This window comes from Cibotium barometz, chromosome 17 (assembly GCF_041138505.1).
Source record: "Cibotium barometz isolate CiBa-2024 chromosome 17, ASM4113850v1, whole genome shotgun sequence".
Classification (NCBI taxonomy): Eukaryota; Viridiplantae; Streptophyta; class Polypodiopsida; order Cyatheales; family Cibotiaceae; genus Cibotium; species Cibotium barometz.
The window spans coordinates 21,010,471-21,033,297 of record NC_141062.1 but is presented as its reverse complement, the minus strand read 5'-3'; the positions used below and the strand labels follow the sequence as shown (position 1 = coordinate 21,033,297).

General features: G+C 44.8%; 1 protein-coding gene across 2 annotated transcripts; it reads left to right on the top strand.

Moving 5' to 3' along the window:
• Positions 1–78: 78 nt before the first annotated feature.
• Positions 79–22,665, top strand: LOC147629776 (serine/arginine-rich splicing factor RSZ21-like). Of its 2 annotated transcripts, XR_015267748.1 has the most exons (6): positions 79–257; positions 20,535–20,623; positions 20,858–21,101; positions 21,264–21,425; positions 21,535–22,267; positions 22,431–22,665. XR_015267748.1 is itself a non-coding variant. In XM_086811284.1 (5 exons), exons 1-5 carry the CDS (start codon positions 169–171, stop codon positions 21,581–21,583), a joined length of 633 nt encoding a protein of 210 aa, XP_086667410.1. In that variant the 5' UTR covers positions 79–168; the 3' UTR covers positions 21,584–22,665. The 2 variants fall into 2 exon arrangements, 1 of the variants encoding a protein (XP_086667410.1); XM_086811284.1 differs by having other exon boundaries at positions 21,535–22,665.
• Positions 22,666–22,827: the final 162 nt, after the last annotated feature.

The following is a 22,827-nucleotide window of genomic DNA, read 5'->3' as shown; positions in this document are numbered from 1 at the left end:
ACGGAGTCCGGTCATGAGTTTGCGGATCAAAAAGCAAAACGCAAAGAGGGGGTGTGAAGGCAAAGAGAGGGTGTGAAGGCAAAGAGGGTATGAAACGGCAAGGTTTAGAAGCAGAAGCCGAAGGAGATAAAGTCTGCGAAGAAGCAGAGAGAGGCCTTCGCTATAGCGATGTCGCGCATCTACGTGGGCAACGTGGACCCGCGGGCCACCGAGCGGGACCTCGAGGACGAGTTCAGAATGTATGGCGTGCTGCGCAGGTACGCACGCACCTTCCTCTGCTGTTTTCCCTTTGCTCTTTTAGTTTGTTTTTCTTTGTTTCTGTGTTTCTAGTAGACTGAATTTTAGAAGACAAAGAGGGACCCTAGTGGCAGACCGCCTCCTTCCGCTTCCATCTGCTGGCAGTCTTGCCCTCCTGCTGGTGGGTGGGATCTGTGTGGATCTGGTCCCCAATGAGGGGAAGACAGCTGTATTCGGATTCCACCTTTAGTAGGCAGTTACTGTATTTTAAGTAGCTAAAACTTACTCGAGTTTCTGCGAAATGGCACCAAATGTGCGGCATCTGAGGGAAGGGAAAAAGTCCCCCATGGTTGTCAAAGAGGTGGTTGGGTCTGGGAGGTGACTAACCTTGGTGTGCTGCACGGCTTGTCTTGCAGTGGAGGCTAGACAACTCCAAGGCTCCATGTGCTGAATCCTCTCCTCCCTCCCCCCCTCTCTTGAGTAGATTCCCTTGCCCAAACGCGTTACACAATTATGGCTACCACCAGCCTGGATGCTGTCGGGGAACTTGTGTGGTCACAAACCCGCACGGATACGCCACACACCCATTGGCTTCGAAAATAACTACTTGATTTTCTCTTCCTGGCGACCAGTGCACGCAGAGCACAGCAGCTCCTGTCTATACCCGAATACAATTCACATCAATATGGACACTGCTCTCTCCTGAGTGTTCACTTTGCTGGCCGCCCTGGTTTACTTTCTCTCCCTTCTCTGCTATGCAACCCAGCCTCTTGGTGCCATGCAGGAAGCTGGCATGTTAGCTTTTCTTCACATCACGCCCATCTGCTGCCCACACAAGCAACTGTGTGCAGGCTGCAATCAGCCCTTTGCCACAGTTTTCAGGCCACCAATTGCTCTATCACCTCTTCACATTGTCTACAAGCAACCTATACATGTCAAGACTCAAGAGTAGGGCATTTAAGCATAAACACATACATTCAATGTGCTCGATCAAACGTGAGATCTAAGGTTACTGTTGGTAACTCAAAATAGACAAGATCAATGATTGTATAGGAAAGTAATAAGTAACTACAAGTAGTCACAAATCTGGTCACTAGCACTCGGCTGTGACACAGATTGCAATTGAAGCAAATGCATGAAGAAATTCTTTCGTTGAGGCTTCCTGGTTGGCGTCTATCTATCGAGGACTAACTATGTTATTCTTGGATGCACGAAGTAACTATCGATCATGACACCTCTGTTGGGAAAATAAAATTAGATAATTGCATAGTATACATAGCACTATCCAAGTCATACTTGCATACTGTCTTGGTTCTCACTAAGGAGCTTGAATCACTAGAACCCCACTTTGCAACACATGTAAATTTGGGCATATTTGTTGTCATGCGCGCACCCATGCCATGGCTAATCTCTAGAATGAATAGTCTTAATCTTTGATTAATCATCAGATAGGACAACAATTAGTAGCATCAACATGAGTAGCATCAATATTAGATCCTCATTCTCATGCTCATCCTCATCCTCATCATCATCATCATCAGAACCATCAGCATCATCATCATCAGCATTAGGAGGGCATGGGGCCTTGTCGGCAGCCTATAGATATAGGTTGGCAGGCATCAACAAGTCCCAGGCAGCAGGCGGGAGCAACTAGAATGAGGACCAGCTTGTGTGGCTAACAAGGAAAAAAAGCACAACAAATAAAGGGGATTTTTATGATATTTTGTCCCAGAGAAACCTTCAAACGTGTTATGAATAGCCTGCGTACATGGATTTATTAATAATAACCTTAGTTGCTCGTATTTTCTTGCTTTCTCCTCATCCCAGGGCTCCCTTGATAGAATGTGCAGCGGAAGAAGGGAAAGTGGAAACACAGGGGGGGAGAGAGAGAGAGAGAGAGAGATGGAGAGGAAACACTGGTGAGAACCTGCTCTCAATATCATCACCAAAAGGAATACATGTCCCGAGCAAGAGGGGAGAACCTCGTAAGTGAGGGACTGTAGCTAGACAAGCTAGGCAAGCAATGAAATATGAGGGAGGCATGCCGGCTATATATACCTCTACATGAAGGCAGCCGACTGGTGATAAATATCTCCACGACTGGGAAAAATACCCAGGACCATAAATGGGGAATAAATATGGGTAAAATACATGTGAGGGGTGACCAGCCCCTCAGACTAACATGGTCAGCCCTAGAGGCTAAAATAGGACATCAAAGGAAGCCAGCAAGTAGGGGATGATATCTAACACCCCCTCTCAGCACCGGATGTTGAGCAAACTCCAAGAAGCCAGAGACACCGTCCTTGATCAAAGATGAAAGACTGCAGAAACAGGTACCAAGAAAGCTCCACAAGCAATCTCCTCAGCAACTCAGCTACAAAAGCAACAGAACAAGCTGCCAGGTACACCGCTCCTCTGGAAGAAAACAACCATGTAGGTTGCGACGTGCTGCTCCAAATAATGGTTCCAAACCCAAGTGTAAGAACACTCCCCGAAGTCGAATGTCGTGTATCCAGCCTGGAGAAGGTATGAAAAACCTCATAACCAACCAAGATTAGATCCTGTAGATAATCAATCCTGGGAGTAGCAAATTGCTCCTCACTGGAACCCTTAAAAGAAAGAGTCAATCTAGTTCCAAACCCAAGTGTAAGAACACTCCTCGAAGTCGAATGTCGTGTATCCAGCCTGGAGAAGGTATGAAAAACCTCATAACCAACCAAGATTAGATCCTGTAGATAATCAATCCTGGGAGTAGCAAATTGCTCCTTACTGGAACCCTTAAAAGAAATAGAGTCAATCTGCTCCAACTCTGTACCAAGAGTAGCCAAATGCTGTATAAAAGCATCCTCTGAAAAGGTCGGCATCGCAAGATGGAAAGAATCTGTAGAAAAGATGGGGTCCATCTGCCCAAACTCCATAACATGAGTTGCCCAATGCTGTACATAAGGAGAAGGACAGGTATGCTGTCTAGAAAAACACCCTTGTCAGGCTGCCAAGAAGCTGCAGACTGATGCCCTGAAGAGAGGAAACTGCAGCCCACTGAATGGGTATCAATCAGCCCTTGAAGAAACACAAGCTTCAACGCATGAACACAAAAACGTAGATCTGTCCATGGGCGGGAAAATATGAAGAGGTAGAGGAGGGAGCATCCAACGCTGAAAATCACCGGCGCTCTGATACCATGATAGAATGTGCAGCGGAAGAAGGGAAAGTGGAAACAGAGGAGGGGGGGGGAGAGAGAGAGAGAGAGAGAGAGAGAGAGAGAGAGAGAGAGAGGAAACACAGGTGAGAACCTGCTCTCAATATCATCACCAAAAGGAATACATGTCCCCAGCAAGAGGGGAGAACCTCGTGAGGGACTGCAGCTAGACAAGCTAGGCAAGCAATGAAATATGAGGGAGGCATGCTGGCTATATATACCTCTACATGAAGGCAGCCGACTGGTGATAAATATCTCCACGACTGGGAAAAATACCCATGACCATAAATGGGGAATAAATATGGGTAAAATACATGTGAGGGGTGACCAGCCCCTCAGACTAACATGGTCAACCCTAGAGGCTAAAATAGGACACCAAATAGGAAGCCAGCAAGTAGTGGATGATATCTAACATCCCTTAATCTTGTTGAATTAGGTCACTAATCTTGAGGATTAGCACTAGGTATGTGACATAAATCCATGTGTATAGGCTATTTATAACATGATGGTTATTTATAATAACCTTAGCTACTTGTAATAGCATGCTTCCTCTTAATTCCAAGGCTCTCCTTGTTAAGAAATAGGAGATGAGATTAGCATGCTAGAATGGCTAATCTAAAGATAACGAAGCATAACCAAACTCATCAATGCGAGTGTAGGACCTTGTTTATATAGAGAACCAAGAGGAAAACGTGTGAGCTCCCTAGATTGGCTCCACCATCTCCTAACTATCTCACCAGTCTCACCATAAAGTGGACTCCTATATCAAGGGAACTACCTACCATGCCTACACTAGTAAACCATGGTAATTAGAGACCAAATGACCTTAGGATGTCTATCCCTAAGGTGCTTACAATATCTATCCACTAAGGACTAATGCTAATGGATGCTAGATCACACAAATCTCAACACCCTCTGTTGATCAAGCATCCATACCACACAGGGTGTGCTTGGATCAGATCTATCACTAAGGAAAAAACAATTCACTAAGATATCACTAAGAGAAAATGAATGTCACATAGACTTTTAACAATGTAAGTAGCACAAAGCTTTAGAGAAGGGTATAACTGTGGCCACATTGGCCTCATGATGATTGCTTTCTGATTGCTTGTCTTCTTTCTTCTTGTTCTCCTCGTCTCGCTTCTTTTTGAAACACACTTTGGCTTCATGTCCCTTCTTCTTGTAGTAATAGTAAGTTCAGAGGAACTTCTTCTTCTTCTTCATATCCATGATGAGACCGATTTCACGTGAACTGATGATGTGGACTCCTTGAAAGCCTTTTTTGCTGCCATTTTGGTTTTCTCAAGGATCAAGGACGAAGCTATTGATGCCAGGGTAATGTTGGTTTGGTTGGCTAGAGTAGATACACACTGCTCATATACATCGGGCGTGCTGGCAAGTAAAATAAAAACTGCTTTCTCTTATCAATTGTCACACCAGCTGCACTGAGTTGATCAATCAAGCTCTTGACATTATTCACATGGTTAGCTACAGTTTCTTTGTCATTGGTAAAGTTCATTGCGGAGGAACATTCATGTTGCTGCATTAACCAGGCCAAATATAGATTTGAGACGAGACCATGTCTCATGAGACCTCTTGGAGGAGCTCACTTGATGGATCTGATTATCGGCTAACCCACAGATAATGAAGGATAAAGCTTTTGAATCATTGCTTACCCACTTATCGATACCATGAAAATCTCTGGAAAGTTTTTTTTCTGCGTCATTGACTATAGCGCAGAGTTCCCAATCTACCAATCCCATTTGCATTTTAATACTCTATGTATGGCACTTTGAACCAGCAAACTTCTTAGACTTTTCTAAGAAGTGTCCATAATGATGACTGGATGAACTGGACATGGTGCACACTATCACAACTCACACTGAGTGATAAGAGAATCCTTTATCAATAACAGGATTCTTTTACAAGAATATGTTCTCTCACACAGAGAGGTGCAACAAGATTGAATCAGATTCAATCACACTATAATATCAAAACTGTCCTTTCCCAAATAGATGCATGTGAACACAAATTTTGAAAGGTTGAGGGATTGTGTGAGGTAGTAGTGTGGTGGAGTTCTTTTCTTTTTAATTTTAGGTGAATTTTTTGATGCTTTTAACAGCGCCTTGGTTGGAGTATGGAGATACCTAGGCATGATAATTCTTTCATCTTTAGCGGTGCATTGGCCCTATCAACTACTTATTTACTGTACTAATTCTTTCTATTTGCTACTTCCCTTAGTGCTAGGCTTCATTATGGCTGAGTTTAGCTTGCATCTTTGGAGGTTTGATAGAAACTCAGTACGAAGGGCTTTGTGTGAATATATGCTCTTATGTGTGTGTGTGTGTGAGCATATCTTGATACAGAGTTCTACAGCCACTATTGGGCACTGATGACGTTAGTGGGGATGTCGTAGTATCTAGTCCATACTATGCATAATGGAGTGGATAGTTATATAGTCTTGTGGGTTGACTACAATGAGTATGTAACATGCACATTCCTAAAAGGTGAATTTGGGCATGTTCTTGGATTCATCTAGGTATATGATGTGTTTTCACTCAGAAAAATGGAATATACTCTTTATAATGTGAGAGCATGATACAAAATGGTTATCACAAAGATGTGCAATGCCACTTAGAATGGTGTAATTAGGCTTAATGAAATGTGAAGATGCTCACAAAGAGCCTAGTGTGAATATTCTTTTTACACCTTAAATTTTATGGAACCTTAATCACCAAAAATTATTTTTGAATGTTTGAACTTTCTCTCCTAGAAATGAGGAGGAAAGGTGAGGAAACGGAGGAGCCCAGATTCTCCTTGAATCGTGGTTGATTTACACGGGTTTGTTGCTGGAAGAAGCTGTCGTCGACTGTCCTAGAGGACCTCCTACCAATTTGCAGGCAAGATCACCAAATTAGGGGCTAATTAAAGCACCAATTAGCCTTCATTTGTTGTAGAAGGAGCAACAGACCAGTCTGCAGGAGATATACTCCAAGACACGCACACAGTCGTTGATTTTTAGCTCCTCTGGTACTGAGCGTGATCGCCACAAACAGAATTACTGATTCTTGAAGAGAACCCGCCTTGTATGTTGCAATTTTTGAGGAAATGAAGGCCTCAAACCGTACCTTCTTCTCTGCTTAATAGAGCTTTGGACCCTCTGTCACTTGCTGAGGTCTTGGTGATTGGTGCTGAGCTGAATGGATAGAGATTATGCAGGGTCCTTGTCGCCCTGAATTGGGCTACAGAAGTCCTAATGATCCACTCCACCTTGCACTCCTCTCAAGTGAATAGCTCTCTCTTAAGAGGTTGTTCACACCCACAATGGTGTGGCCCTAGATGTTGAATCCCCCTCTTAATCTTAACAATGCCACCTTGTTAAGCTAGATAATGATGAGATTAAGCTACACAAAGTAATGAACACTACTAGGAGCTTACTCAAGGATTGCTCTACTCTCTGCTACTTAAGCATGCACACTAATGAGGCAACACATGTTGTAATAGAGCAACTAATGCCAAGAACCAGTTTATACTTCGCAACTAATTCAATCAACACATGAGATGTTGAAACTCTCACCACTTTTGCACACAATGACAAGAGACCAACAATGTAGAAGACCCACAACACAGAGATGTGTTCTCTCAACACATGAAAGAGCACACTTCCATAGAAAGGGGCTCTGATATCATGTTAAGAAATAGGAGATGAGATTAGCATGCTAGAATGGCTAATCACAAAGATAATGAAGCATAACCAAACTCATCAATGCACATGAGCAATGTAGATGCACTTAGCATGTGATGGGTTAACAAATGAAGACCATGAATTGAATGATAAACATGAATACCACAAAGATTACCTTAATGCATTGAGAAGATAAGCTTATGTCCACAAAGGTTTCACCAAGTATATTACCAACATATGGTAGCTTGCACAAAGCACTTACAAAGGCTCCTCTCTACACAACCATAGGGTGTAGGACCTTGTTTATATAAAGAACCAAGAGGAAAATGTTTGAGCTCCCTAGATTGGCTCCACCATTCCCTAATTATCTCACCATAAAGTGACTCTTACATCAAGGGAACCACCTACCATGCCTACACTAGTAAACCATGGTAGTTAGAGACCAAATGACCTTAGGATGTCTATCCCTAAGGTGCACACAATATATATTCACTAGGGACTAATTCTAATGGATGCTAGATCACACAAATCTCAACACTCCTAACCGCTAATCCTTGGGATCAATTGCCTAATCTGGTTGGGTTAGGAGAGCCTTGGGATTTAGAGAAAGTAGGCTAATACGTGCAGCTAAGGTTATTATTAATAAATCCATGTGTACTGGCTATTTATAGCAAGATGGTTAGTCCTAAACCAAATCATTAGATAGTAGGCTATAGCTCACCTTCCAATTGCGACGAGCATCCATTCATCTCTCTTGAGCCAAGACTAAAGCTTCTTGCATAATCCCATAGGTATGTGTCTAACTTTGGCATCCCATTCCAGTGAAGCTTGTTTGTAGGCCTTCGACACACTAACCTACGTACTCGCCATGTGCATGGCATGATCATCATAGTCACGAGAAACGAGAAACGGAAACGGAAACGTTTGAGGAATGGAAATGGGGAAACGGGTTTCTGGAGTGGAAACGGTCGTTCTTGTGACAATATCACTTGGGAAACGAGAAATGGCCATGGAAACGGACGGGGTCCTGAAACGGAGAAACACGATTCTAAGGACTGAAACGGCCGTTTCCTGTGACTATGATGAGCATGTTTGCTCTCTTGGTCCAAGCTAGACCATCAAGGGTGCATCTGCACAACTATGTCTCACAATAACCCAAGCTCTTACTTATATAGTGATAACTACGCCATAGATAGCTAACTTGCTATAATAGGCCATTAATCTTGTTTTATTAATCCAGGACCCCTAGTCAAGTATCAATACGCTAATCCCTAGTCTCGGGGTTTCCTAACCCTGTTGGATTAGGGATTCTCCACTGGCTAGCACCTATCTCTTCTAGTATAGTATGAAAGCAAAACAAAAACATATGCTGAATTTGATGTCGATCCTCAGCACAAGAGAGCATTCTTGGCATCAAGCACATGTAGGACAACTATGGACAGCCCATAGCACTCCCACATCAGCTCGGGACAACCCTGCTTCTTCACCTTCCTCCTGGATGGCTCACAGAACAAGTTGACCAGCCTTGAAGGGCTGTTTACAGCAGTCGACCAGCTCTCAATAGCCACAGAAGAAATCGACCAGCAGCACTACACAAGCCTGAAGGTCTCCGATCAGAAGGGAATCCCTTCTCCACAAATCGGCCAGCTTTCTGCCCTTTCTAGTGCCCTGACCAGCAGCTTTTTAGAGCTGTAAGCAGCCGGCCAGCAGTAGGAAAAGCTCCCAGAAGTAGTCGACCAGCTTCCCCCATACACCTAGATGGTTTCTGTCGTGGTAGAAGGTGGTAGAGGGCTGCCAACAGCTGCAAAACTGGTCGACCAGCTCCCATGCACCTAGTAAAGCATGCGCCTACTCCAAATCTGAGTTTTCCTCCAGTAATAGAGCCTCCCTGCTGAAAATAGCTTAATCGTGTGCTTTATTGGTCCAGAAGGGGGCACCTACAAGTGGTTGGTACAAATCAGGTCTAGTGCTCGCCTTATGGCTGCCACATGTATTAAATAAGTTCTGTCTAGCATATACAACTTATAAGTTGTTTGGTCACTCATAAGTGTGTGTGAACCTGCCACCCATAATTATTAGTATGTGAAGCTGTAAATTAGGTTTTTAGGGACACTTTACCACCTGCAAAACACATGTAGTCCACTTGTCAGTCTCAAACATGTGTGCACACACATATGTCCACAGGGTGCCCACTGCCCAGGCATCCCCGGTCCCATGGACAACACACGCAGTAATGTCAGGCATTGTCCAGGCAAACAAGACAAGTCATCCAAATATAAAATCAAAGGCATGCACACACATGAGTGCAGCTAAACTAGAAGAAACACCCATCTGTGTAGTTGTATCAGCTAAAACGTCCAGGGCTCATGATCCTTCCGGAACCTTCCCAAAACATAAATACAGAAGATCTCCAGGATAGCTAGTCCAAGGGAATCACACCATGTTAGGCTCCATGAGCCATACATGTACTTGTTAGTAGTCATCTCCTGTCTGTACATTATCTCACAGAGGGCCTTTGTTGTGGGTGTGCCCGCCCAGGAGCATTGCTCAGTGTTCCTCCATTTTTTCCCTTGTTTAGTGGTCGTGGGGTAGTAGATGCTGGCCGCCTATTTTTCTGGTCTAGCCGACTGTGATGACCTGGCCGACAGCAGTTGGGACTGTTGTCGGCCTGTTTTGGGCTGGCCGACCAGCAGTCCTGGACCATCTATATAGAGGGGCTGCCCCCCACACCTCATTGTGTTGGGTATTGTGTACTGGATCTTGTATATAGTGCAGGGTTCATACAGCTTCACTCTCTCTCGTATGTGTTTGCTCTTCCACACAGTTTAGCGTTTTTCAGGCTGGTGGTTCTCTTGCGTTTGCTCGTCTTCATGTTGGTGTCTTACTACATTGTGCTCTCAACAATTTGTCTCATATCCGCTGCGTATTCCGACATGGTATTAGAGTCCCAAGTGACTTGAAGGTTGGAGACATTGGAGAGCTTGCGGGACTGTTTGTTGAAGACCTTGGAGCTTGCGAGAGATTTGAAGAGCTTGCGGGACTGCTTGTTTTTTGGTGCTGATTGGAGACCTCTTGGGTTGTTCGGGACTTGGAGATTGGGTAGAAGGTGGCTATCACGGCTGGACAGCCACCTTGCATATTAGTTCCAGCCTCTTCTTCAATTTTTTTCCCACCCACCCTCCCTTCACAAGACCAAGGTAACCTCCCCCCCCCCCCCCCCTCTATCGCGCCCGAGATGGCCGACTTGCTTGAGATGGCTAAGAAGCACGTGAAGATCCTTACTCTCCCCATGTTTCTCGTGGATCGACAGTTGGACGGACGGCATATGGAAGGTAATGATGGAGTCTGTATTGGAGTCTTATGACTTGGTTGATTTCATTATTGTTGGTGTTCCACGACCGGCGTTGGAGGACAGGGAGTTGTTACCATCTACTAGGAAAGAACGGGAGGCTCAGGCACAGTTGTGGGATCGTGTCAATGCTCGTGTGTGTTCTTTCATCTTCCTGAGTTAGCCAATTCCATTCCTTTTGTACACCCTTTTCGAATTGAGGAGGAAGGAACTGATCATAGAATTGCTCTTTGAAAGCACTCCATGTACGAGCAGCTGTCCTATCCAAAAGCTTTGCCATCCACCAATCACTTGCAGTCTCTTTAAGATGCATACCCACATGCTTGAGCATGGATTTCTCGGTGAAGTCCTTAGTGCAAAAGGCTATTTCAAACTGCTCTCGAATTTGATGTCCTTGTCCCCTGACTTGAACTCTTTGGCCTTCTTGCTGTGACGAGCATCGTCTACGATGGCGACGATGCTCCCATGCAACACCCTCCACTCTAGATGGAACTTTGGGAGCAAGAACATACCTAGAAGGTGGAGATACCGCCGGCAATGCATGAAGATCTTCTGCATCTCTCAAATGGGCTGAAAACCTCTCATCATCTGCTTGAGCTGCATGTCGATGTACATCATCTCCTCGGGCTGCATGCCCCCTCATATTTGTTAAATGGGGTGCAAGCCCCCTCATACCATCTGTTTGGGTTGCATGCCCACTTACATCACTAGTTCAGGCTGCATGCCCTCTCACATTACTGGTTCGGGCTGCATGCCCTCTCATATCACTAGCTCGGGTTGCATGTCCTCTCATATCACTAGCTCGGGTTGCATGTCCTCTCATAACTTCATCTAAATTCCCTTCAAGGGATAACCTGTGAGGTTGCCCTGTGAAGATCCACTTGTCCTCATCATCGGAAACATCATCGCCATGGCTTTTCAAATAAGTAACAACCAAGTCTTGAGGTTTGTCAATTCTCAATTGCATCAAAAGTGACCACATCAGCCTTGACATGAGACTTTGATTCAATAACCCTCTGTACATCTGGGTCCCTTTGCAAAGCACGGAGCTCTTCAAGCTCATTCATCAAAGCGTCAATATCGTGCTGATCCTCAGCCCTAGCAGCAGACAACGGTGGATCGTTATTTGCCAAAGCCCCAACATGGTCCCTGTCTCTATCCTCTTCGCGCATGCAGCGAATATGGGTGATAAGAGTCCTCCACATAATGATCTGACTGGCTGAACATAATGTATCTACCAGATTTTTAGAAAGAAGAGAATTTCCGTGTCCTGGAATCGCTCTCTACTAGCTTCCCAAGTATGATACTGAATAGACTACAAGGGTGCAACAGTGCCCCTACATAGACAGGAGGGCCACGAAGTCTTTCCACACGCTCACTGCCACTTAAACCAAAAGTAACCTCTTTCGAGGTGTGACAATAAGACGAGGGCTACCTTAGAATCCCAACCTTCTCTCACGGATAATGACTCCTTACAGCCATATCCAACATCATATAAGGCACAAGCGTTGTAGAAAGCCAAGCTTTGATACCAATGTAACGAAAGGGCAACTGTAGCACGGAAATCTTATCAATTATGAAAACAGAAAATACACATAAGCATGCCAAATAAAAGAAAGATGACAACTCTACACAGTATACCACACTAGGGGCCAGAAGAGGGGCTGACCCCCCCCCCCCCCCCCCCCCCCCCCTTTATGGTTAAATTACCAAAAAGGAGTCTGCTTCCAAATACAACTTCACGGGTGGCCAAGGATTCTCCACTGGCTAGCACCTATCTCTTCCAGTACAGCACGAAAGCAAAACAAAAACATATGCTGAATTCGATGTGAATCCTCAGTACAAGAGAGCATTCCCGGCATCAAGCACATGCAGGACAACTATGGACAGCCCATAGCACTCCCACATCAGCCCGGGACAACCCTGCATCTTCACCTTACTCTTGTATGGCTCACAGAACAAGTCGGCCAGCCTTGAAGGGCTGTTTACAACAGTCGACCAGCTCTCAGTATCCGGGATCAAAAGGCATGGTTTACAGGTTACGGAAGACCTTGTATGGTCTTAAACAAGCTCCCAGGGCTTGGAACTAGAAGATTGATCTTTCTTTCTTAGAAAGGGTTTCTAGAGATCAGTTTTGTAGATCTGAACTTGTATCTCTTTCGAGAACGCGGTATGGTCACTTTGATTATCCTCTATGTGGATGATCATATTCTCACTGGCGGTCATGTGGAGTACATATCTGTGATGAAGGTTGCCTTGTCAAAGGAGTTTGAGATGACGGATTTAGGCATACTCCATTTCTTTTTGGGATTGGAGATTTGGCAGACCCGGAGGGGTTTCTTTGTTTCTATGTGAGGGGCACATTTTGGACAAGATGCAAGGAGCATCATTCTCGAAAGATGGATCAGTAAGGGTTGTTCAAAAATTACAACTTATGCATAATGATATATGTGGTCCTATGAGGACACCATCGATTGGGAGATATCTTTAATTTGTGACTTTAATTGATGACTACTTCATGCACGCCTGGGTGTATTCGTTGAAAGCAAAGTCAGAGGTTTTTACATGCTTTAGACACTTTGTTTCTATGGTTGAAAATATGTGCTCGTAAAGTTGGCACTCTTCGCTTAGATCGAGAAGGGGAGTTATGCCAAAGGAATTTCATGCATATATGGGCGAAAGAGGCATACATAAAACATTAATGCACGATGCCTTCCACACCTCAAGAAAATGGTGTGGCTGAGAGGAGGAACATATTCCTCATGGAGATGGCACGTTGCATGGTTAAAGTCTAGGATTTGCCTCATATTGTTGCTTGGAGACCGTTATGTGTGCACATATGTGCTAAACAGATGCCCCACCAAGGCCTTGCAGACCACTATGGCAGGAAGCTCTCTGTGGCTCATTTGCATGTTTTTGGTTGTCTTACTTATGCTCTTGTGCTTGAGTAATAACATAATAAGCTAGATATAAGGCAATAAAATGCATTTTTGTAAAATATAGCTCAAAAAGCAAAGGATCTAGACTCTACTATCCAGCCATAAGGTGGATTTTGGTGAGTAGAGATGTTGTCTTTGTTGAAAGCTTAGTTCAGCCCATGCTTTTATGCATAAACAGCAAAATGTATGTTCACAAGACATCTTTGATACACTCCTACCTTTGTACAATGCTAGACATGTTAGGAAAAGTCAATGTTAAAGGAGATTTGTGTAACGTGTGTGTTATGTGGAAATAACCCCTTGTAAAGGAGATTTGTGTAACGTGTGTGTTATGTGGAAATAACCCCTTGTAAAGATATCTATTGTGTAGGTTCCTTTGTGTGTGGAAACAACCCCTTGAGATTTTATGTGAGCATGTGATACCTATTGAGGACACCTGGCATCACATCCGGACATGTGGCATTTGAAGTGGCATCCATGCTCACACTCTTGTAAAGGGGGGTTTCCTATAAAAGGACTATCATTTTATGTTTAATAATAACAGATTAAGCAAGATGTAGCCTCGCATGCATTCTGGCTCTATTAGATTAGGATTAGTATTAGCAAGCTATTTATGCTTCTTTTTATGGTTTTTGTCCAAACCCGATTGTGAATATTTGGTATGAGAGCGCTCTGGTTTTTGGTTTTTGGTTTCGGCCGTTAATGTGCACGCAGTCGTCCATCTCTGAGTGTTCCCACCATAGCCCATGTCGGGCCAAGCCATCTAGTCACCCACGAGCTCTCTCATCACCACCATGTATCCGCACCTGTGCCCTGCTTGCTCGTTCCTCTGGAGACATTTGTGCTGCTGTCACAACTCGACATCGAGGTCATGAACGTTGGTCGTCCTGCACTGTCAACAACATCCAAGCCCCCTTGGGCCTGCACCCGTGCTCTTTGCCGCGCTTGAGGACTCTCAATGTCTCGTTCTTGGAATCACTTGGCTCTTCGACTCAAGGCCACAACTGACTCTGGTTTGTGCATGTTTTTGGTCCTGACGTTGCCACCGGCCCAACATCGACCGTGGACACTCGTGCTAGGCTTGTGCTCGGATTTGAGTCTCACCCCGACGTTCCCTCTTACACCGGCCTATCCTCCGTTCGACTCGGCACTTCTGAGGTGGTGCTGAAGGCCATCGAGCTCCTGCTTACAAGCCTTTGAAGTAGCTCTTCCTGCCTCCTTGAGGCTCTTGCTCCATGCTACCCTGCCTCCTGCGGGCTCTCGCCTCTGTGCCCTTCCCCTCGTCTCCCCCGGTATCTAGTTTGGTTTGGTCCTCGTTGGCTAAGCTCTGGGAGGCCTTTTCAACGCCTCGCTTCCCATTGGACCCACCACGAGCCCTTCTCAATACCAGATGCTCTATAGCACGTAGCTTTGTACTCGTGCAATCTTGCATAAGCACAGCCTCTCTGCTTCCGTCCTAATCATAATGTCTATCAGGTGGTCTGCAGAGAGGGTACCAAGACTCTAGTTTTCTGCAAAGCTAATTTACGGAGCTACACAGAGCAGTTCCTGGGCCCAGTGGTTCTTTAGCTAGGCTTAGTGGCTCTTGTTTGGCTCCATGGTGGATAGCTCTTGACTTTGCCTCATGCCGCCTCATTGAGGGAGGGATTGTTAGGGAAAGTTAATGTTAAAGGAGATTTGTATAAAGTGTGTGTTGTGGGAACAACACATTGTAAAGATATCTATTGTTTAGGCTCCTTTCTGTGTGGGAACAACCCCTTAAGATATTATGTGAGCATGTGATACCTATTGAGGACACTTGGCATCACATCCGTCATGTGGCATGTGCAATGGCAACCATGCACACACTCTTGTAAAGGGGGGTCTTCTATAAAAGTACTATCATTTTATGTTTAATAGTTTAATAATAACACATTAAGCAAGATGTAGTTGTCGAAATGTGCAACACAAATGAGACTGAAAACTGAGAGCAGAATATTCAGAAGTGTCGGAGAAGAGATGTGCTATGAAACTCTAATATACAAGGGCCCCACGACCAGGCATGGCTTGGTCGACTTGGGCCTAGCCAGCCCACAACCAGAAGCCCCCCACTACACGCCTACAAAACTGGGAAAAATGGAAATAATCGGGGACTCCTCCCGTGGGCGGGCATACCCACATCACAGGCCCTCACTCTCTACGGTATAGTATGGTACAGACATGAGATGAATGCTAACGGTAGCCTCTCGTGCATTCTCGCTCTTATTAGATTAGGATGATTATTAGCAAGTCATTTATGCTTCTTTTTATGGTTATGACCAAACCCTAATGTCAATAGGACAGCCATATGTAGGGCAAATGAATGCTCATACCAGCCGAAATTCAATCCATACAAGCCGAAAATCAGCTTGAATTTCAGCCCACAAATCAGTCTATTGATGAGGCAATTGTGGATGATATAGTGGATGAGAAAAGGGCAGCCATACATGCATCCAAGAGTATGTCAACATGGCTGGTGGAAGCATTGCGAGAGAGCAAATTAGCTACTCCTTTGCCTAGCGGGACTTGTGTAGGTTCTCATCATGTAACTTTTTTTGTGTGGATCATGCTCTTATTGCCAGCATATGCAATGAGGGAAACTTGTTTTTTTTTAAGGAAGCACAAGAGAGTGATCATTGAATGTAGGCCGTGCAGGATGCGCATGACTCAATTCTCAAAAATGGCACTTGGGTATTTGGTAGATTTGCCTTATGGTAGAAGGCCACTGATACGAAGTGAGATTATAAGATTAAGCGCAAAGTTGATGGTAGCGATTAGATGGTAGCGTTGATCGCTACAAGGTAAGGCTTGTTGCAAAGGGTTATACTTAGGAAAAGAGCATAGATTATAATGAGAACGTCTCTACGTCTCGTCTCGTATGACTACAATCGGGTGTATTATTGCATTGACAGCACATCATGGATGGAATGGACATTAGTCGGATATCAAGACTGTCTTCTTCAATGGTGATTTGCATAAGAAGGTTTATGTATCTCAACCTCGTGGTTTTGTTCAGAAGGGACAAGAGTTGCAAATGGTTTTTGCAACAATCCAGAGTACCCTCTATGTAAAGAGGAGTAAAGATTGTTCATTGGTCATCGTTTTATACGTTGATGACATGCCGCTCACAAGCTCCAATGAGGAGAAAGATTTCAATCTTCAATGTTGAATTTACATTTGTCATTGAGATGACAATTTGGTCTCGTTGCATTATGATTTGGGCATAGTGTTTATGCAATGTGATGATGGTATTGTGATGTTGCAGTCAAAGTACATAATAGAGACTATTTACATGGTTTGGGATAGGTGCTAGGATTAGTCTCCAGGATGCATTTCAACCATTTGATGCATCACTTTATCAGTAGGCTGTTGGGTGCCTCATCTATCTATGCTCCTAGTTGAGCAGGTTTATGCATAGTCCCATAAGGAAGCATTGGCAAGCTGTCGAGCAAGTAATCCATACTTATAGGGCACTCAATTTGTTGAACTATTCTATGCTAAGGGGGGTGATATTCAGTTGCATGCTTTTAGTGACATTGGGCTAGATGTTATGACACGCTAGTGTCCACTAGTGGCTTTTGCTTTCATCTTGGTGATTCATGTATATCATGGTAGCTTTTATAGCGACTGTGGAGTGTGTATGGCTTAGATGCCTTTTGGCAGATCTTGGTGTTGGACATCATTCCTCCACCTCCATCTTCACTGACAGCCAGAGTGCATTGGCCGTTGCTATTGAGTAGGAGGGAAGCTAGCCTGCACACACACACACACACACACACACACACACACACACACACACACACAATCTCAAGCATAGAGAAACGTGAGTGCTGGAAAAGATGTACTCAATAATGATATGAAATAAAAGTACAAGTGAGTACTAAAAGGCCTAGGGCAAAGTGCCCAACACACATAAGTGTGTTTACACGGGGAAAAAACTTGTGTCTAGTCACAGGGAAAAAGTGCCCGTGAATAAGCTAGGTTCACACTTGAACTAGTCGGGAGTGGACATGACCAACAAACCCCCCTCAAGTGAATGGTGTGAATGGGTAGCAACAGGGTGATAAAGCTGTGAATGCTGCCACAGTAAGAGTGAACTGCAATGCCAATGGAAAAAGCAAGCACTATATGAGGGGGAAAAGGAGAATCCCCAATGTCATAGTGCTAATGCTAGAGCACAGTAGTATATAAATGCATCACCAGAAATGCATGGCAAAGATCATGTGGACATCAACTGCATCAAATCAAGAGGCATCGCATAATACCTCCCTGAAGGCAAGTACCAAATGCCAAGCTGAACTGCATTTAATTCACATCAATGCTCTGTAACTGCACCAGCGATAAGCATAAGAAGAGGTAGCAGATATACGCATGTGTAAAGGCAACAGGATCAAGAAGTCATGCCTGTGAGACATGCAACGTAAGCTGCAAGAGTGAAACTCATCAATGGAGGATCCGATGAGGGAAAATCAGCAATGGTAGGGCTGATAAAAGTAAAAATTCAGCAATGGGAAAAGCGGAAAATAGGGAGAAAAAGTGGGGGCTCGAGGCGGGCATCAGCCAATGCTATGAGAGGATAGGGTAAACTCTCAGCGATGCCATGATCAGTGGCATGTATGGCAAGTGTAAAGATGCATAATCCCACAATGAACAATATACATGTGACATGTCAAAACCATGAGAGCAAGCCAACACTGGCCAAGTGTGTAAAAGGCACTCCTAGTAAACATCACATGTGAGAAAGTGACAATGTCAACACTATAGAAACAATCCCATTGCAAGGGAAAATAACATAAAAGGCATCTCCAGTAGACTTCACATCAGAGAAAGCGTCTAGCATAGACCGGTATAAGGGTCAACAAGCACAAGTGACTATGAGGCATCACCAGAGCAATCAATGCATGGGCTTGAGCATCCCTAGCATCCCAAGTACGTTGCTGCTGAGTAGGAGGAAGACGAGGAGGTGGACCTTTAGGAGGATGAGCGGGAATCACTTCACCTTCCGCTGGAGCAGGTGCAAGAGGACGCTCCTCAGTGCCATCCACATACAACCATACATTTTTGGCGACCAAAACATGACGCATCATATAAGCCCACATGGGTAGTTGGCCCCATTGAGCTTGTCCTCTTGAGATAGCATTCCAAAGAGGTCATTATTACTGTTGGCCATGATAGCACAACAAATCTGTCACAAGTCACAACACGAGTATGCAATGCCCAACAAAACCGTAAGAATGTGGGAGATAAATACGAGGATAACCAATGGACTGAAAGGGAACTCCTTCACCACGAGAAATACATATGCATGTCCCAAATCTGCAAGCGTACTGCACGATGATGCAAATCTGTCAGAGTGTCCACAATGGCATATATATACTGCAGCAAACCACAAATGTATACATGTGCCATGAAAAACACAGTCAGTTGACACTTGTAAGAGCTGCAAGTGCGCAAATCCTATAAATCTGCTAATGCGATTTTCACCTGTACCAAATGTTGTAATGCCCAAAAATTGGGGGAAATGCCCCAATGCCAACCAAATGTGCCGATAATATCGGGGGAAATGCCCCAATGTCAACCAAATGTGCCTGTAATACCCAAAATTGCCTGCAAATAGTACCGATTTCTGCAAAATAGTGTCAATTTCTGCAAAATCGAGTCAATTTCTGTAAAATTCCCAAATTTCTAGTGCAATTATGCACCAAATCTGTTGAAATCAATGCCAATGTGTGCCAATGTTGCAATTGCAGGCTCAATTGTAAAAAACCTTAAATTTGAACAGGCAATGTCTGCAATTTCAGGTCAAACCTTGCAGATCTGGAATTTGAAGTTGCTTTGGGCAATGCAGAGCAGGTACAGTTTACAAGTGGAGGTACGGTCGTATGGTGGTGCAGGTACGGTCGTATGGCGGTACGGGGCACGGTATAGGGCGGCGCAGGTGGCGGCTGCCCGTGAGGGCGACGGCAGAGGCGGTGGCGCACAGGGTGGAAGGCGCAGGCGGCTACTGTTGCAGGAGGCGCAGGGCGCCCAGATCTGAGGTGCAAGGCGGTGCAGAGGACAGGCAGCGCCAGATCTAGAGCGGCGAAGCAGATCTGGGATGGCTCAGCGGCGCGAAGTAGATCTTGGGTGGCTGAGCGGCGGCGGCGAACAGCTAAGTGCAGATCTGGCGGTGCACAGGGGCGGCGGCGGCGGGAAAAACCCTAACCCTAACCTAATGCAGCAAAACCCTAATCTAGAGCGGCGGCGGCTCAAGCTCTGAAGGGCAGGAAGTAGGAGGGCAAACCCTAATGTTAACCCTAACCTTGCTCTGATACCAATGTTGGGTAGGAGGGAAGCTAGCGTGCACACACACACACACACACACACACACACACACACACACACACACAATCTCAAGTGCAGAGAAACGTGAGTGTGCTAGAAAAGATGTACTCAATAATGATATGAAATAAAAGTACCAAGTGAGTACTAAAAGGCCTAGGGCAAAGTGCCCAACACACATAAGTGTGTTCACACGGGGAAAAAACCTGTGTCCAGTCACAGGGAAAAAGTGCCCATGAGTAAGTTGGGTTCACACCTGAACTAGCCGGGACTGGACATGACCAACAGTTGTGACTAACCCAATGTTTCATGCTCGCATAAAGTACATCGAGGTGCATTATCATTATGTTAGGGAGAGGCTTATTGCAAGAGAGATTAGCTTGACTTATGTCTCTACACAGGACAATATGGCAGATATTTTCACGAAGGCTTCTGCACTAGAGAAGTTAGAAAGTGTTGTGATTCTTTCTCTCTGTGCTTGCTTGTTGCATGTGTGTGTGTGTGTTTGCTACCTTCGTCTCCACTCCAACACTACACGCTCTCCATAGATTTTTTTTGTAGTCATAGATCTTTATATAGCTGCTTTGTTGGAAAGGCAGAGGTATAGGTATCATAAATGATGGTTTATGTGCTATAAAACGGCTAGTGAAAAGAACCATTTAGTTCTTCAACATAAGTTATCTTGTTTTCAAGAGTCTCAAGTCACTAAAGTCACTATTGTGGATTGTTTGATTTACATGCTTGCATTCCAAAATGTGACATCAAAGCATATTATTGGATACACAGTGTGTGGGTGGCACGTAAACCTCCTGGATTCGCCTTTGTGGAGTTTGAGGATCGTAGAGATGCCAATGATGCCATTCGAGGCTTGAATGGTGAGCAATAAGTTATGTTTTGCTACTCTGTAGTGTTAGCATACAGCTTGCTCTTGAGGGTATTGAACACCTGCATACTCACCTACTTGACAATTTTGTGACTTTATCAAAGGGAAGACAGTGAAGGAGGGCTTCTTCACGAACTTTTTTCAAGACGTTTCATCACCTTTTTTCCATATGCACAATGTTTTTTATAATTTGCATACATTGTTGTCTATTTTTGACGGTATGTAGGGAAAAATGGCTGGCGGGTGGAGCTGTCGCGTAGCTCTGGTGGTGGGGGTGGTGGTGCTCCTCGTGGTGGCGGGGGTGGTGGCGGCGGTCGTGGAGGGGATGACATGAAGTGCTATGAATGTGGAGAACCCGGTCATTTTGCCAGGGAATGTCGCTTACGTATAGGGCCTGGAGGCCTTGGCAGTGGGGTTCGGGCTCGAAGTCGCAGTCCTCGTTACAGGCGGAGCCCAAGCTATGGGCGCAGGTGCTGTATAAGTTTTATTGGGTGCTAAAGCTGTATGTTGAATGTGGGCGCCTCTGGTTATTGGGTGCTAAACTATGTGTTATGTGGGTCGTCCTGGGACAGCACAAACTGTGGGGGTGCTAAGCTGTGTATTATGTCATGATGTTCTGGCTGGTTTGACAGTGGTCAAAGTCCACGCCGTAGGAGCCCTAGTGGTTATGGATCTAGGAGGAGCCGCTCTCCGGTCCGAGCAAGGCCAAGCTATTCTCCTCAGAGAGAACGAAGCTTGAGTCAGTCACCTCCCCTGCGACGACCAAGCTACAAAGAATCCTCTCCTGCCAATGGGTATGCCGCTGTACTTGGTGTGCTGTACTTGTGGACTAACTTTTGGATGGACAATCACTAGCACTTCCATTAAAGAAAAAGACTCATTGCTTGTTTGTCTTCTTAGCAGGAGTCCACAGATAAGGGAGCGCCGTTATGAGAGAAGCGTCAGTCCTTGATGGGGGAGCTCTTAAGCTGGATTGCTTTATGTAGAAAGACACTGGTTACATGTTAGTTTTGTCAGGCACACTACCTGCTAGTAAAGCTTTGCTGGCAGTTGACTGTGTTTGGATCCAGTTTTAGCTCTCTCGAGTTCTGGCTACATCAAACTGCTAAGTTTGTCTACATATAGCTTTGGACTGCATCCAGTTTTGACCTCCTTCAGCAGAAGGCAGAATATTGAAGCTTCATCTGCCTGATGATGGATAAGTTTCTGCCCTGTGTCTGGTTTTTGAAACTCAATTAACATAAAGATGTCTCTGCTTTATTATTCTATGGTTTAGACTTTAATATTTTGGTCCTTTACAAGATCAAGCTCACCTAGGATTTTTGTTCTGTGTTTTGAGGTGTGCTTCTGCTATGGATCGGTGCGGCTGGCTTCTGCACTTGCCACTGCCACTGTATTCTTCTGTTGCTTGGAAATTCTGCTTCTAAACTGGTTTTAAACTGCTGCATCGCCATCACCACCACTGAAGTAGAAAGGAACTTCTATTCTGCTACAAAATCTGCTGTCTTCATCCCTGGCAAACTGTTGATAGGTCTCCTGATGCTCTTCCCAGAACTCTCCTGAGGCTGCTCTGCTCCTCCTCCATGCTGAAAAGACAAGATGGAGGAATTTCTGCATTTTTGCGGACGACTTCTTGGTACACAACCCCTCCTTGTTCTTCTTCTGCCCACCGTCTACATGCCTAGGATTCAACTGCAGCATAGTTCTCTCCTTTTCTCATGTTGTTTCTTCCTTGGAAGGAATAGGCGTTCCCTCATCTGTTTCCATAATGGGTCGTGTTGTGGTACTTGCTTCTACAGGATAAGTCATGTACTGTGTGTCACCCCAAGCTGCACCCGACAGGGATCTGTACACCCTGGTTACCATCTCCATGTGTTTGTAAGGCTAGGTTTTGTCAGAAGGGCTCTTGATAGTTGTAAAAACTGAAGGAGGTTGTGTTTTGGCTGTCTTATGTTTTGGTAGACTTCTATATTCTGTGGTGGACCTTTACTTTGTTTGGAGGCAAGGTCTTTCAAGTCTTCCTATTTTGGCCCATTGCTTTTGTTTTATGGTTTCTTTTTTTTCCCCTTTTTAATGTTGTTTATTTTGTCCATGAAGCTTTTTTCTAATGTTTCCACAAATTTTGTTTGTTAACGATGCAGTCCGGCCTTCTTGTTTTTTATTTACTTGCGGCTGCAACACTGAATGTGGTGTCAT